The following is a 16261-nucleotide window of genomic DNA, read 5'->3' as shown; positions in this document are numbered from 1 at the left end:
CAGTAGGTTATGAAATGCTGGGACATTTTTTTCCGTTTTTTTTAATCAAAAGCCAAAATCAGTGCAGACTTGACACTGGATTGTGTGTGGTACTGGAGGCCACATCTTCCCCACGTTTGTTCTCCGCGCTATTGTATGCGGTAGAGGGCTGTCATTGCATGAATTGTCCTTGAGATTTCCTCTGCCCCCCCGTCTCTCCCCCCGCCCAGATATAGACGAGTGCCTGTCCCCTGGAGTGTGTCCGTCAGGCGTGTGCACCAACACGGAGGGCTCCTACTCCTGCGTGTTCTGTGATGCTGGCTACACCCTCAGCGCCGACAGACAAACCTGTGATGGTATTTACCACGCGCGGCGGCACTTTCGACACACACCAGCTCATCATGCACTTTGACGCAGAGCGTTTCTCATTGTGCACAGTTTTCATGAGCAGCACTCTCATCAGCAGTCAAGGCTCTCAGATCTCTTCATGGCTACCACCATATGCTGATAATGAGCGTTTTGCACTGCTTGTTTATTTGATTACTAAATCGTGTGATTTGTTCTGTGAAATCCGTTACACATGCGCTTAAACAAAATTGTCTGCACATGGTGATGGCGTGTTGATTATGCGGAACCCGTGCTTGTGACCTTTGTGACATCACAGTTGGGAAGTTCCGGTGTGTTACAGGTAGAGATCACAGGCTGTAACGCATCAACTGTGTGGTGCTGAAACTGATAACCATTACTGTCTCCCTCTGCCACTCCCTCTGTGTGTGTGCGTGTGTGAGTGTGTCTGTGGGTGTATGTGTGTGGGACAGACAGATTTGGCCCATGAGTCTGTGGGGCACCTTGATGAGATCTTGAAAATGGGCCTAAAAATAATAAATAATACACCACACGAGGCCCTAGGCGGCTGCCTACATGGCCTAGTGGACAGGCCGGCTGTGGAGACAGATTTGAATGAGTGCCTCTTTGTGGGGATCTGTGGGGACAGGGACTGCCTCTGTGCCTCTGATTGGTGGGTTATGCTGTGGGTGATGATGGGCCGGGCTGTGGAGGTGAGGCACACATCCTCTTCCCGTAGCCCTCTCTCTGCTCAGAAACACAGCGGGGCCTGTTTCTACATGGAGGCTCTTTAAAAATGTCGTCATGCTTTATTTCAGTCCGCAGTGATTTATGGCTAAACAAAGTCCTGGGTTCCCTGCTCTAAAGCCCACCCTCTTTTAAGTTACCTGTACCAGTCTCTGGCAGCAGGAAGAATTTGTTGGTGGTGTAATCCATCATAATTGTTATAAATATGTCCATTTCATTTATAAACTGTTGACAGTTATTTTTAAGACTCCAAGAAGTGTAAGGCTTCAGATTTGAGTACCGTGTTGCTGAACGAAGACTGTTTCCAGTAAACCCGTGGGTTTGCATTGGTGCAGATGGTCATTAATTTATCCCATCTGACACGCCCTCACCCCTTCCCAGCCCAGACGTTCCCACACTGTGGAAACCTTCCGATCCCCTCTCCCGGTTGGCAAGGGAACACATTCCTTCCTCCCGGCGCCTGGCCGTAGCCACGCCCTGCCGGGTGCCGAGCCACGCCCGGCCGTAACTCTGCCAGCACCGAGCCTTCTCCGGGAAGAGAGCGGAAGATTAAAACCGACTTTCTATCCCGGACGGACACTCCAGGCCTGTCTGCTCCAGGTGTACTTCACCGAGTCGAGCTGGACGTCAGTCCGCCCACACCCAATGCGGAGCCTAGACGAAAAATTGTTTCCGATTGCCGGCCCGGGGGGCTGGACCTTTCGCCTGAGAGTTCGATGTAAAATATGAAGGAACGGAACTGTCTAGAAGCTTGAAACAAGGCCAAGATCCAGCTCTTCACCCTGACACCACGAGGGCTGTCCCCTTAGTTCATTATCGTTAGCCGGCCGGGTGCAAATTCATGAGAACGGTGAACTCTTCCACAGAGGGGCGTGGTTAAGTCTTGACGTGTCAGTGTGAAGCAGGTATGCATGAAGCAGGGATATGTTAGGGTTTACGACTGGGGGGTAGCTCCAGGTGTGAGGTCCCCCATGCTGTAGCCCCAGCGCTAATTCTTATGTTCTCCCAAGGGGACAGGCGCAACACGACATCCCCAACATTGTGTTACGCAACCCCCCGCACCCCCCTCCCCCTCCCCTTCCACTGGCCCATTGCCACTGAAAATATAGGAATTTAATTATCCTATAAATCAGAGGCCTGGTGTATTTTCATAGCGTCTGCTTTTGGCATGCAATAAAGCCAGGCCTGACTGGCGTAGGGCATGTGGCAGGAGAGGGGTGAAGGGGTAAGAATTTAACGGAGGTGGGGGGAAGGGGGGGGGGGCACGGCAGGTGAACCCAAAGGCACCCGACATGCCTCCACCCATGGGGTGCTGAAATACAGTATAACTAGCAAGGACACTGGAAAGTCAAACATGGAGAATACAGTCAGGCAGTTCGAATGAAGAGACGCATTCTATTCCGAGTCTCAAACAAAACATTACATGCTGGTCGGCCTATGAGAAAGAACACATCGGCCTGGCTTTAATAGATTTGCTTTCGCAGACCCTTATGCCCTTGTCCGTGTGTTGCCAGTGCCCACAGACTCTGCCCTTGTTCAGAGATCCTTCTCATTAAGGGTATTTTTGGACCTGGAAACATGGGGGAATTCCACAACGTGTCGTCAGTGTTGGTTTTACATCCCGCCCTTATTGAGCTCTTTACGATCTGGCGCAAAAAAAAAAAAAGATTATCGCAGCACGCAGTTATGCGCTGTACCAATCATCCCCCAATCTAAATTAAATTGAGCATACAGCCATCATTATTCAAATTTTACTCGTTTGAGGCCATTCTTTTCCCGGCGCATGAGCTCAGAGATCACATTTTTCACATTTATTTGTTTGCCAGCGGTGGAAGGAGCCACAGCTGGGCAGGAGATTTCGCTCGCTCTCCCTCGCCCTCCCTCGCTCTCAGACGTGGACGAATGCGCCGACGGGAACACGTGCTCAGGGGGCCAGTGCCTGAACACGGACGGCTCCTTCCACTGCGTGTGCGAGGCCGGCTTCAAGTTCCACCCGGAGACGGGCCAGTGCAAAGGTGAGTACGGCAGGAGCCCCGCCCAGTCAGCGCGCATCGTAATCTCCCCATGTTTCTGCCCAGACCCGAGGCTCGTCGCACGGAGCCCCCGTGCAGGGTGGACCGGAGACGGCCTCTCCTCCCTCCCTCCGAGGCGTTAGCTACAGAGCCTGACGCGGTGCAGCCTGACGAAGGCCCGCCAGCTCCCCCCGGCCCACTCCCGTAAATCCTCAGCTAGGGAGCATGAATCGCCCCATTGTGACGTGCGAGTGTTTCTCCCTCCGGAGCGTGGCCCTTCTCTCCCTTCACAAGTTCTTCAGTTGCTGAGAAAATATTGTGGTTGGCCGGGTGCGGCGCCTGCTGCGTGCGGTAGGGGCTCGGGGGGCCCCGGGGGCCCGGGCGGGTGCCTCTCGCGCCCCTACGTGCCCCTACGCGCCCCCGCGCCCGCACCCGCTTGCCCTCTGCACCCCGAGGCCCAACGCCGCCGCTCTCTCTCCGCAGACAGGGACGAGTGCAAGGAGTACGGCAGCAGCGTGTGCGGGTCCTGGCACTGCGAGAACACCCTGGGCTCCTACCGCTGCTTCATGGGCTGCCAGCCGGGCTTCCACGGCCAGGACGCCGGAGACTGCGGTGAGTGGACCCGCCGGTGCCCCCTCCGCCCGCGGGAGTGTCAGCCAGGCATCTCAGAGTCCTGTAGTACAGGGACAGCTGCTGGAAAGCAATACAATTCATTATCAATTACATCCCCCCCGTCCCCCTTCCCTCACAAACGCCCCACCCTCCCCTCTCCAGCCGTATGGCAGTGCGGATACCGGCCTGGCAAACGCAACATGGAACTTGCATAAATCAAAGAGATATTAGGTGTCCAGAGAGGGAAGGCAGCTCTGAAACTCTTTTTAAATAGGGAAGCTGTGATCTGAAACCGTGCTCAAGGCCGACTGATAACGGCGTCCGATCGAGGCCCGGACAGAGTGCCAAGGGCAAGAACAAAGCGTTTTGGATGGCGCGTACGCCTGCGCCCATGCTGGCCCGCTGAGAGACAGTTGCTTGGCAGAGGGCGGCGGGGCAGGCACATCTGGATCCGCATCTGTCACGCGCTACAGGGGGGTTGCCGTGGCAATGCAAACAGACATGGTCACGCGCAACGAGGGCGTCGATTCGCACCGTCCAATCAGAGCTTTGCCCGCCCTTTTTTCTGAGGGACTCCCCTCACCTCCCTCCATTCAAGTCGTCTGCTCTAGACACGCCGTGCCGCCAAATTCTGTTGCAAGTTGGCCCGACCTGTAGCAGCCGCTGCGTTAAAGCTTAGCTTTTACACGCGTGCCTTCATGCTATTAAACGGAAAATTGAACTGCCTCCATCCCAGGAATATTTACGGAGGTTTTATACGCGTGACCCCCTGCTTCAGATCTGGTAATCCATATAAAGGGGTTTGAACCCAGCTGTGCTGCTCAATCGCTCGTAGCATATTAGCTCCACAGCTGCTTCAGCGCTGGCGGCGGAAGTGCAGCGGGGCCCGCGGCTCGGAAGCGCGCGATTCAGACGGCTCAAGCGGCGCTTATGTGAATCAGGGCCGGTTCAGTCCGACCCGGCGCGCCGTCGCAGATCCGGCTCCCTGGGCTGGCAGCGAAGCGCGGCCTTGGTCAAGCGAGGGGCTGTGCGCACTTCCCCGCGGACGCCGGCCAGCCGTCCTGACGTAGCAGCTGCCACCTGGCCCACGCCTGGACCAATTAAAGGGCACGCGCTCGGGCTGCCAGAGCTTCAGACTTATTCAGAGTTATTCCCCTCAAAAAAACAAAGCTTCTCAGCTCCAGAACACGGGCTCCCACACACAACTTGGGAAACACTGCGCCAGGTTAGTTACTGGGGAGACGTTGATTGCTCATGAGGCTCCATGTCCACTTGTTAAAAACTCGAGATTGGGCTGTATAGGAGCCCGGACACTCTAATTGACTGTTTCCCCCGAGGAGAGGTTTGTTGTTGCCTGTGGGGCGTCTAATGGAGGAGCTGATTGTCTTCGGCTCCGAGAGCCAAGCTGATTTAGGGGCCGTAAAACAAGAGGGAGAAAGAGAGAGAGACGTTTTCTTTAGCCCAACGCCGGCTGCATGCGACCTCTCGCCTTTCCCCACGCCTGCAACCCCGCCCTGCCATAAAGAGTCCCAGGCCCAGGGTCCCAGCGGGGCTGTGCGTTGTGTTCCGTAAACACCCTGAAATAAGACGGCCGGATCTCTCGTTCCCACGGCGACCCTCTCGGAAACGGGCGCGGCCGACGCCCTGGTGCGCAGAATGTTTGCGCTCAGCCAGGGCACTTCGGTCAATGACTCTATTTTTATTTTTTTTTCTCAAGACCTCAAGGGTGCTGAACTGAGGTACACCGCCACACAGTCAACCCCGGGCCACGCCGCACGCTCTCCCCTTCTGTTTTTACCCAACCCCGAAGGTCGCCGCGGTGCCCGTAATTTACTTGTTTATGTCTGTAGTGTACGCGTCCCGGGTGGATTTACGGCTGTCTCCTCAGCTGGCGTTTATAGGGCCGAGCGCCCTGCTGATGGAGTAATGCTTGGAGGGGGGAGGGAGGCGTCCGCGGCCCCTCACGCCCTCACACCCCACCGGCTTGTCACTCATCTGTCCGAAAAAAAAGGTGCCTGCCTGCAAATCTGATTTATGGCTCTCCGAGCCCAGATGTGTTACTTTTTCCGGAATGGCAAACTCCAGCGTGGAAGTCGCCCTGACCTCCACAGCTGCCTGGTGGCAGTGGAGGGGCAAGAGGAGCCGGCCTCTCGGACCGCGAGTCCGGAATGTTCCGCTGCAGAGCATTCGTCCTTGTTCCGGTCTTCCCCAAAGTGTCATATAAGCCCTTCCATATGAGCCCAATCAGGACGCGAGGTGCTGGGGGAATAGCAGAGAGGCGCTGCAAGTTAGCCGGGGGCGTTTGGATCTCCGCTCAACCTGCCCGCTTCCTCCACAGCTATCACCAGGTCATCGTGGAGGAAGAGCCTTCCCGCTTTCGGCATTTACGTGAGCTCATCACATCTGGGCAGCAACTCCTGTCTGTTGGGCTTCAAACCCAATTCTCCATCGCCATACGCTTACATCCTGACACCCTTCACTGTAATTACAAGTGCCCCCTGGTGGCTTGGCAAGAAAAGTGCAGCCAGATCCTCTGAGCATCAAGACAGGCCTTGCCGCCAGCAGTAAGGTCTGCGCTTACCTTCTTCATATAGCACATTAATCAGCGATAGTCCTCACTGCCATTAACATGACGCTTTTCTTTCCCCCTGTGCCAATGAAAACCTTTATTGGTGTGTGTTTAGTAATGCTGTCCTTCTGAATTGCCACAGCGGGTAACAGCAAGAGGCGGCTGTTGGAAAGATCAGTGATGCATTTTGGCACAAACGTTCGTTCTCTGAAATCATAGTTTAATAGCAGCAGATGAAAACGGAGACGTACCCTGCCTTGACATTAATTGAAGAAAAAACAGCTTTGTTGACTCTCGCCCTGAACGGGCCTTTTTTTAGAAGCTTTGCCGACATTCCCTAATGCTCAGCTTCCCTACTCCGGCTTTTGATGTGTAAAGACCAGGACTTGAGAGGTTTGAAAATGGCTTTTCTGAACTGCTGCGCCTCTGTGCTTTGAACACGTCCCCTGGGACTGAGCAGAAACGGGGGGGGGCTAATTACACCTGTAAACGAAGTGTTCCGGGTCAGCGTGTGTGACATGTGACCGGCCTGTCGCAGGGATCAGAGGAGACTCGCGCCTCCCCTGTGACTCGCGCTCTCTCGCCACGGCCCGGCCTACCCGCCGTGCGTCCCAGAATCCTCCCTTCCTGCGAAGCCTCTCCGCTGGGCGGGCAGGTAGAGGAGTTCACCGGGAGGACTCGGCGGTGACAGCGAGCCCCGAGCCCTCTGCCAGACCCGCGGAAAGCTCTCCTCTGTGATCTAATGGAAGCCAGGCCCCGGGCCAAGGGCCCCCCCTCCTCCCCCCCCCGGCCCGAGAGCATAACTCAATTTATCTGGCAGGCCCGCTCCGTCCTTCATGCGATGTAGCATTTAGGAGCGCTCCGGGATGGAATAAAGTGCTGCTGGACGGCGAGCGAAGCGCCATTGCCTTTTTCCCCGTCCGCGCAAACCTGCCTTTCCCCGCTCGCTTTCGTTCGCCCCGTCCCCTGCAACACAATATCTTTATTTGCGCCTCGTCCAAACTACTGTAAAAGGCGTCCACATGTGTTAGCGTAGCTCATATTTTTATGAGCGCAGTCATCTGTTAAAAATACTCTGAAATTTAAGATTGTGTTTCTGTAATAAAGATTTATCGACTACAGAGTGTCCCACTGTTCAGCGAGTAGCGGAGCCCGTTAGCGCTGCCGAAGCTGTGACCCCCCCGCCCGGGATGCGAACCCGAGCCGCTCCTGGAGAGCGGAGCTTCCGTCGCCGGGGCGACGTGCCGCGGGCGGGACCGCGCCCGTCTGAGGGCGTGCCGCGCGGTGGACGCCTCTGGTCTGCCGCGGCGCGGGGAGCGTGGCGCGGTGCGTCTGAGCGGCTTTCATCCCGGCAGCACCCAGCGTTCTCTCGCACCTCATTAGCCGGGCCCGGGGCCTCGCGTCGCTGGGAAACATGGGCTTGTAATTCTCCCGCTATGCTGCCACCTCCTCGCCCCTCTATACGGGGGCGATAAAACACCCCCCCCCCCGCGCCCCCCCCCACCAACTGCGCATAGAGTGAAAATTACCAATTAAGCTCCCTTTTTCACCAGGCCTTTGTTTATGGGGTATACCCCTCCTATTAGCTGGCAAGGGCTACAAACCACCTGCACACCTGGCCGCTTCGTAACAAATGTTTCTGAGGTGCTAACGGGTGATTCTTGCGCTCCTGTTATGGGGGGCGAGGGTTCCAGGGCCTCCCAGGCCTGTGGTTGGTTATCGAGTTGCCTGGAAACAGAGAACCCCCGGTGTGGAAGACCTCCGGGCGGGTCGCCACTCCACCCGCCACGCTGTGTTCTCTGTCCAGTCGATAGCACTGCTGGGCCTACATCAGCGGCCCACACTCGATATCAACCATTGCGTTTATCGACGATCACGCTTGGATTAGAGCAGCTATTTTCGATAGTCTCCGTTTTAAGCCCGCTGGCCCATTCTCTCCCAGCCCCTGAACCCTGCGTCTCTTTCCCCGAACATTCAGGCTGAGCCTGAAGGGCAGAGTCTCCTCGCGTGTACGTTTTACATAATCCCCTGCGGTCCGCGGGGACTGATGCTCAATTCACTTCTTCTTAGCTGAGTGTTTAACGGATGTGCCTCATCCAACAATTGTGATTGTTTCCATGAAACCTTCCAGATGACTGAGGGCTGATGCCCTGTCCTCACTGTCCTACTTTTCGGCGTCTTGGCGAAGATCCTTTCTTTCCTCTTCTTGTCACGGGTGACCTACATTTCCCAGACCTGGGTATGGCAATCACTAAACGTTGAGGCGAGAATAAGGGATGGACGAGATCTGTTTGTCATCCCGTGATATTTAACATACGCAGGAAAAAGGAGCTGGCTCTTTGTTTAAATATCAGGAGAGCTGGGCTTTTTCAGGACGCATTGTTTCAGATGTGTGGAATAGGCCTTCCTGTCACTTTCAATGCTGAATTTCCTTCTGTCACGACAGACGACCCCTGCTGTGGATTAGCAAGCCTGTTAACAAAGGAGAGAGGTTCTCCATGCAGGTTTACCTAGCTCTGTAGGAGAGGCATCCACTGTGACACACACTTCCCAGACTACAGTGTGTGCCACACTCGTATCAATCTGCTGTGGAAAAGCACCAACTGTTCTTGATTTCACCGCACACAGGCATTAGCTTTTTACTGTGCTGATTCAGTCTCCTTTGTTCAGCATTAGCGAAAGCGCCCATAAACACAGCATGTGGTCCCAATAGACAAGGGAACACTTGGTAAGAAACCTTTTAACGTTGGCTCTAAAAGGCGCTCCCACCTGGCCAAATATCCCTCGTCAGAGACCGTAAATTGGATTTGCCTTGTGTGGTGAGGTCCAAGCCTGCGCTACATTACCTCGCAACATGGCAGACGAACAATGGAAGCAGCGCAAGCACATTTCGGTGCCCGTTTTGATGGTGCGCGCGTCTGATGGAGCAGGAGACGGACCAGCGCTCGTTCCCACGTCCGTTACTGCAGCGCGGCGAGTCGCACGGCTGCCCGCAGAGCGAAGGAGGATCTTGGAAGCGCAGTACAGGCGCATGTTTACTTCTGCTGCAATTCAATTAAAGTCAGTTTGTCCCTAATGGCGTCTGTCTCCAGGCTCTGCCTCGCGCACCGTTTTCCCAGAAAAGTTTCAAAGTTACGTGAAAGAGGAAAAGGATCCGCTAAGAGATTCTCAGTACGAGGGTAGAGACGGCCCAGTCTAGACGGTGGGCCAGCCGAGACCACACAGCTGTAGGTATGTGTGCTCCTTCCCTTCTTCCTCTACTCGCGAATGTTAGAAACGCATGCAGGTTCCAGCTTTACCTTCTGAGGGGAGGCTAGGGGATTTAGCCAGGCGTCTGATTTCTCCATCTGCGCGGCCGTTCTCGTGTGTGCGTGCCGTCGTAGCCGCGGTCCTCCCCTTAGCCCCGCGGTCGAGTGACGATGATAACTCCATCAGATCCAGTGAATGACCCCTCTGTGGTCGCAGCACAGGCGGCGTTCTCAGAGACTGACAGGGGAGGGAAGCCGGTGCCATTCCAGATCAGCTCCTCTCCTCAAAAGCTCTGTAGGGGGAATTTGCCGAAACACAAAGCCGTTTGAACGGTATTGAATTGCCTTTGGCACGCTGAGGGCTAATAGGCTTACACTGATGGATATCGGGGCCGATTACGGGCTGTATCGCTCCACAAAAGCTACCGCCCGGGCCAAGAAAGGCTTAAAGTTCCTTTTAGAAAGGCGGCTCTTTAGTGGCTGGAGTCAAGTCAGAGGTGAGCAGGAGGCACCCGTGATTCTTTAAGCCGACCGCCACTGCTGCGTGACGCACTCTTACGAGGCCTGTAACTGAACAACAGGACACCTCCAACTCCATCCACCCCCACTGTGGGAAACATTAGTGTTGAAGGCTTCCAGATGCTTCCACTGATCGAATGCACAGTGGGGATGAACTGGAGAAGGTGGGAGCAGAGGATATGTATGACACATTGGACATTTCTCGTTTGAATGGAAACATTTTATTGATTATGACAAACCTCAGGCCTCCATTGCACTGCAGAGGGTTCCCATGGCTGTCTCTCTCCCTCTCTCTCTCTCTCTCTCTCTCTCTCTCACACACTTATTCCCAGATTCAAAGTCAGAATACTTTATTGGCAAGAAATAACAAAGTGACAAAAGCGTCAGCATGCCAAACCAATAGGAAACAGCTGTGTGACACAAGCAGGAATGCAAACGGAATAACACCCTGTCTCTCATTTTCGTCCCTGCTCTCTCCAGACATCGACGAGTGTGTCAACGAGACGATCTGTGGAGACCACGGGTTCTGTGAGAACACGGACGGCTCGTACCGCTGCCAGTGCGACCTGGGGTATACCGACTCCCCCGACGGCCCGGGGTGTGTGGGTACGTTTCACAATCCGCAGCGCCGGACACAGCGATGAGGTTATGTTCCGCCCCAATGCACTGATCCCAGATCAGTTTCTGCTTTTCATACGTGATCACGGTGTAATAATTGAGTGAAACAGACCCTGGATTTTTGGGAGCAGAAAGCAACTCATTCACTTGAGCTTTTGTTATCTATTAGTCTTCGGGTGTCACATGTCAGAATCACATGCAATGTAGGTTCCATTTTATTTAATTTATTAGCTTATTTGTAAGGGCCCAGTGCAGAAGGCCTTGACATTTTCCAAAGATTGTTTCTGATGTACTGGAAATTTAGCATACATCTGAAACCAATTTTCAACTCTAGTCCTTCAGCATACATCACCTATTCTACCTGGGGAGGGGGGAAAGTGCCTCAGTTCAAAAGTGACCAAATGAGGAATAAATGACCCAAACTGTCTCAGGAGTAAATGTGTGACAGAGGGGGTGAAAACATGTGTATTCTTCTCGTGTGTGCCTCTGTTCATGTGTATGCGCATGTGTGCCCCTGAGTACATGTGCATGTGCACGTGCACGTCCGTGTGCGCTTGAGCCAAAATGTCTCCCCCTGCTGCGCAGACATCAACGAGTGCGAGATGAGCACAGCGCTGTGTGGGCAGTTCCTGTGTGAGAACGTGGAGGGAACCTTCCTGTGTATCTGCCCCAATGAGAACGAGGAATACATCCCGGCCACCGGCCAGTGCCTGAGCCGCTCGGGGATGATGGGTGAGCACACGGCCATTTGACCCACCTCACTGCCTGCTGCTCGTCACGACGGGGAATGTCTGGTGGCGGTGTAGCATAAAGGTTAGGGTATAGGGCAATTGGAACTCCAAGGTGGTAGATTTGATTACCCAAGTGGGGCAACTGCCGCTGTCCCCTTAAGCATGGCACTCAGTCTGAATGGCTTCAGTAAATATCAAGCTGGAGAAATGGTTTGTATGTTAAAAAGCATGCCAGCTGTGTTTTTATAGTGCACCACTCACAGTCCACTGTGAGTAAGATATACACGGACTGTTCCCCTGAATAGATTTTATATTCATTACTCACGGTTTCACTCACCCAAGGTCTTTTTTGCAAGTGGAAACCACCGCAGTCTAACTCTGTAAACACAAACAAGGACAGGGTACAAACTGTTGGCGAAAACAAAAAACTCCGTTTCAGAAACAAGAAGGAAGTTCACTGACTGCCCTGAACGTGTATAGACGATAGAAAAACTTTTTTAAGGACAGATAAAATGCCTTTACCTCGAGACCGAAATGGACTTCTCCTTGTGTTGCCACTGGCGTTTACAGAAATGGGTAGGATGTTTACTTTATCAGACTATTTGCTTTTCAGTCATATGATTCTTGTTCAGCGCTAAATCCCAAATATGCGTTGTGTACTTTCGCTGCATTCCAGCGTGAGCCCCCGACATGCGCTAATCAATCACATGAGAAATGAAGTGCTCGCTTGACTTGGCTGCCAGTGTTTCCATTCTCCTAAGCCCTCTGTTTAACCGCGGACGCACAACACCTACTGATAAATCAACGCAGGGCCGGTCTTCCGGATCCAAGTCCCAAAAATAGGTCCGGAGGAGTGTACTATGATGCGTGATAGCTGCGTTAGCTAACTTCAGCTTTAACCCTGGCCTTTCTGACTCACTTTAAATCGAGGGTATATCACCATGGTAACTTACGCTGCACGGCTCACATAGTTATGTTCAGGCTATCGGGTTGGAACATGTAAAAGCACCCCCCCTTGACCAGTCAAAACTTTGGGAAACGGCATCTCCATTCCTGCAGTATCCCGTAGAGCTAGGGGGTATTTTTGAGGTGCAGAGATTATTCGGAGACTGATTCAATCTGCTGGCTTTCTCTGTGGATACACTATACGAAAGATATAGATTCTCGATGACAGGAATACAGTAGGCTACATATGCAACTTCTTGAACCCTATGTGTCCATATCTACTTCCTTTAATTACGGGACAATGGCCTCAGTCCCATGATTTTTGAGTTTATGTATAAACTTTGGTGTGATTGCGTCAGGCAGTATTTTATCTATCCTGTATTAAGTGTAAGGTTTAGGAGCTCTAGAATGAGCAGTTGTCACATTGGAAATACGCTGTCGGACAATTAGTGAGGGTGTAGATTTATTTGTTAGTAGTGGTCAGGTAAAGAAGATATATTAACTAACAAATTTACACTATTGGCAATTCTGTTGGCAGCAACTGTGTTATTTTTTTGACATTATGATTGTTTTATGTTCTTCATATCTGTCCATTATGTCTGTCCATATCAGTCTTTTTTCCTCAAGTGGGAAATGCTCAAGTACAGTCCATGCTGTACTGCTATAGGCTCATTTTAGCAGAAACCAACGCTTATATAGAAACATGCACAGAGCTTGATTAACAAAGGCCTTGTTCTCTTAGCAAGTTGATAACTACCTTTGTGATACCAGTTAGGCCTAAATACGGTTATTAGGTTTTGTGAAGGGAGCTAACGCAAACAAACCCTGAGTATATTAAGCATCCTTCGTAATATACCCTCAAGGTCCAAGCTCTGCCCCCTTGTGGCTTCACACTGTATTTCTCTTTCACTCTCGCGTCAGTCGGAGGGCAGGGGACCTCGTTGTGCTCTTTTGTGTTGTTTCACTTCAGCCAGCCATTCCGCGTAATTCACACCCCAGTGTTCGGAGGCCTCGAAACCGAGCGGAACAGGTTCACGCTCCGCTGAGTTTCAGAATAAACCAATGGGAGCGCAGCTCAACGGGCCGCGGCGGACGTGTTTTTGAAATCGTGCTCGTGACAATGTAAATCGGCGCTAATCATTGGCTCGTTTTTGGTGTGGGTGGGTTCTCAGACCCCATAGATGACCCCGAGCTTGCCCCGGGGCCCTCTGATGACGAGGAGAGGAAGCAGTGCTACTACAACATCAACGACGCCAACTTCTGCGACAACGTGCTGTCCCGCAACGTCACCAAGCAGGAGTGCTGCTGCACGGTGGGGGCTGGCTGGGGGGATAACTGCGAGATCCACCCGTGCCCCTTCCCCGGGAGAGGTACGTACTGGGAGGGGGGCGAGGGGTGGGGGGGCGGATTCGGGGCACTGACATCACATTATTCATTTTCAGAGGGCGTGACAAACTCGAATCGAAGCTTTCACGCCCCCGAACCGATCGTGAATCCCGAAGCAAGGCGTGGAGGCCTTGGAAAGCTCTGCCTCTGACTCCCCGCTGCTCAGATAGAAAGCGCAGCTCTGTGCGCGTTTTCTGCTTGTCCGTGCAGGCAGGGCACATGCGTGCGTCGCGGGGCAGGGCGTTATGCAACCGGGATGCGCTCAGCGTTCGCGGCGTTAACTCATTCGTCACGCTTGTGTCCCCCAGCGGAATTCAGCCAGCTGTGTCCGCACGGCAGGGGCCTGCTCCCCCTGAGGGGTCCGTCCCAGGGCTTCGGCCAGCAGCTCTTCAAAGGTACGCCGAGCCTCTTTCCCACACCCCCCCACCCAGGCCTCTTTGAGCGGGCAGACCTGAGCGCAGGCGGAACTGAACAGCCCCCACCCCACAAAAGAGAACCGCCGCTGTGGCACGTCCTTCATTTTCACACTCGGGGCCTGGTCCCCCCCCCCCGCCGCCCCCTTTACATTTCCTGTCCCATTAATGACTCTCTTAAAAGCAAGTCTTCCCAGGCCTTAAAGGCATACCAATGATTTAGTATAAGTACGCACCACAACCTGGAAGCCTGTACTAAAATGACCATGATAGGACCCTTACGGGCAAGAAACCATTCTGGTTACGCAAGCGAGAGTTTGAGCTTCTCAGGATCGAGCACTTTGGCCAGGGGTCAAATCAGCGTTAAGGTACTGGTGTGGAACAATCATTACATAATGTTACCTCTAAACTGCTAGAGCTCAATGAGGACCAGTTGCGCTGTGAAATATAAAAATCACAGTTTCTTTATAATGCTAATAAGGAGATGCATAGCCTGTGAACCTGTTAACTGCTGCAAAAAGCCAGTCTGCTGCTATTAACAAATGCAGCTTGCATGCAGATAATTACTGAGCGCTGCCTTCAACCTCTCTCTTTCACCCTCCCTCCCTCCCTCCCTCCCTCCCTGCCTCCCTCCCTCCCTCTTGTTATGATTTCCAGATGCGGACGAGTGCGAGATGTTTGGGCCTGAGATCTGCGAGACGGGCCGCTGCTCCAACTCGTACTCCACGTACTCCTGCTTCTGCCGCACGGGCTACTACTACGACACCGTCCGGCTGGAGTGCGTGGGTGAGGGGCCCTGTCGGTCGGGCGCCGAAAGCTGCAGATGCCGCTGAGCCAAATGAGATGTTACGGACAGGCCAATGGCAGCTAACTACTACACCCTGTCCTTGTAGCTCTCGAACACACACAGATGGCCATGTGTCACCTAATGTATTTGCTAGCATAGTGCAGAAGGGACGTTCATCTTTGCGTAGGAAAGAGTCAAGTACGTGTGGGTGTGAAGTGAGCGCCCTGAGGTTTGGCGCTCCTGTGTTTGACGTGACGTGCGCGTGTGCATGTGCATGTCCGTGTGCGTTCACGTGTACCCGCGTTCTCATTGGTTGCCGCGTGCGCTCTGTCCCAGACCACGACGAGTGCCTGGCGGAGAACACCTGCGTGGACGGCAGCTGCTTCAACACCGCCGGCTCCTTCAACTGCTTCTGCAGCCCGCCCATGATCCTGGACCACACGCGCCGGCGCTGCGTCGCTGTCAACGGCTCCGAGGGTGAGCCCCGAGAACCGCCGCCGCCGCCGCTCCCCCACTCAGCGCCCAGCGCCGCAGCGGGAGCCGTGGGGGGCTCGCTCCCTGGCCTTCAGACGCCCACAAAGGCCTTTTTTTAGCCGGCAGCCGCTAACCCCCGGGTGCGGCGGGGCGGCGGTTCGCCTTGAAGCCAGACGTTCGCTCCGGCTAATCAGGCTGTGACCCGAGGCAGAGCACGCACCCCAGGCACCTGCGGCTCTCCCCTGGCCAGAGTTGCTCTGGAGCCTTTATTTGTGTAGCGAGTCAGATTCAAACAGGCCTCTTAGTTAAAGAAAGCCATGAAACCGCGAGTGTACTTCTGGGCTTTTGTGGAGCTCGGAAATCTCAGCCCTCTGAGGTCAGGCCTGGACAGCTGCTTAGCGTCATTTCGCGCCGAGCTGCAGGCCGTCTGCGCGAAGCTGTCCCCCGTGCGCCGTCTGTGTGCTTAAAGACGTCTCGCTTCTCCTGCAGAGAGCCACGACCCGGACGAAGACTACCACGTGGACATCTGCTGGCAGGGCCTGACAGGGGATAACATGTGCTCCGACCCCCTGGTGACCAAGAGGACCACCTACACGGAATGCTGTTGTCTGTTTGGAGTGGCCTGGGGCAGCCAGTGTGCCTTCTGTCCTGAGAGGAGCTCTAGTGAGTCTGCAGCGAATTAGGTCCCAGTCAGATGTTTGCCTCCAGTCCATACGGTGACTGTGGTTCCGTGAAATAAAGAAATGGCACTCATTATATGTGTTTGTAACGGTGTGTATGCCCCGTGATGGACTGGCAAACTGTCCTGCCTCTCTCCCAATGCATGCTGGGATAGGCTCCAGCTCCTTCCGCAACCCTGACCTGTAATATGTCGGT

At 53.9% G+C, this 16261-nt stretch overlaps 1 protein-coding gene across 1 annotated transcript in view; it reads left to right on the top strand.

Annotated features, from left to right (window-relative positions):
• LOC135250888 (latent-transforming growth factor beta-binding protein 2-like) overlaps positions 1-16261 on the top strand; it is a 108768-nt gene that overhangs the window by 86108 nt on the left and 6399 nt on the right. The window contains exons 28-37 of the mRNA XM_064327679.1: positions 210-335; positions 2898-3086; positions 3567-3695; positions 10512-10637; positions 11235-11381; positions 13498-13695; positions 14020-14106; positions 14782-14910; positions 15248-15388; positions 15875-16048. Of these exons, the coding sequence (XP_064183749.1) occupies positions 210-335; positions 2898-3086; positions 3567-3695; positions 10512-10637; positions 11235-11381; positions 13498-13695; positions 14020-14106; positions 14782-14910; positions 15248-15388; positions 15875-16048 (1446 nt within the window). The remainder of the gene's footprint in view (positions 1-209; positions 336-2897; positions 3087-3566; positions 3696-10511; positions 10638-11234; positions 11382-13497; positions 13696-14019; positions 14107-14781; positions 14911-15247; positions 15389-15874; positions 16049-16261) is intronic.

The sequence above is a fragment of the Anguilla rostrata genome, chromosome 1 (assembly GCF_018555375.3).
Source record: "Anguilla rostrata isolate EN2019 chromosome 1, ASM1855537v3, whole genome shotgun sequence".
Taxonomy (NCBI): Eukaryota; Metazoa; Chordata; class Actinopteri; order Anguilliformes; family Anguillidae; genus Anguilla; species Anguilla rostrata.
This window is presented reverse-complemented; position numbering and strand designations above follow the sequence as displayed.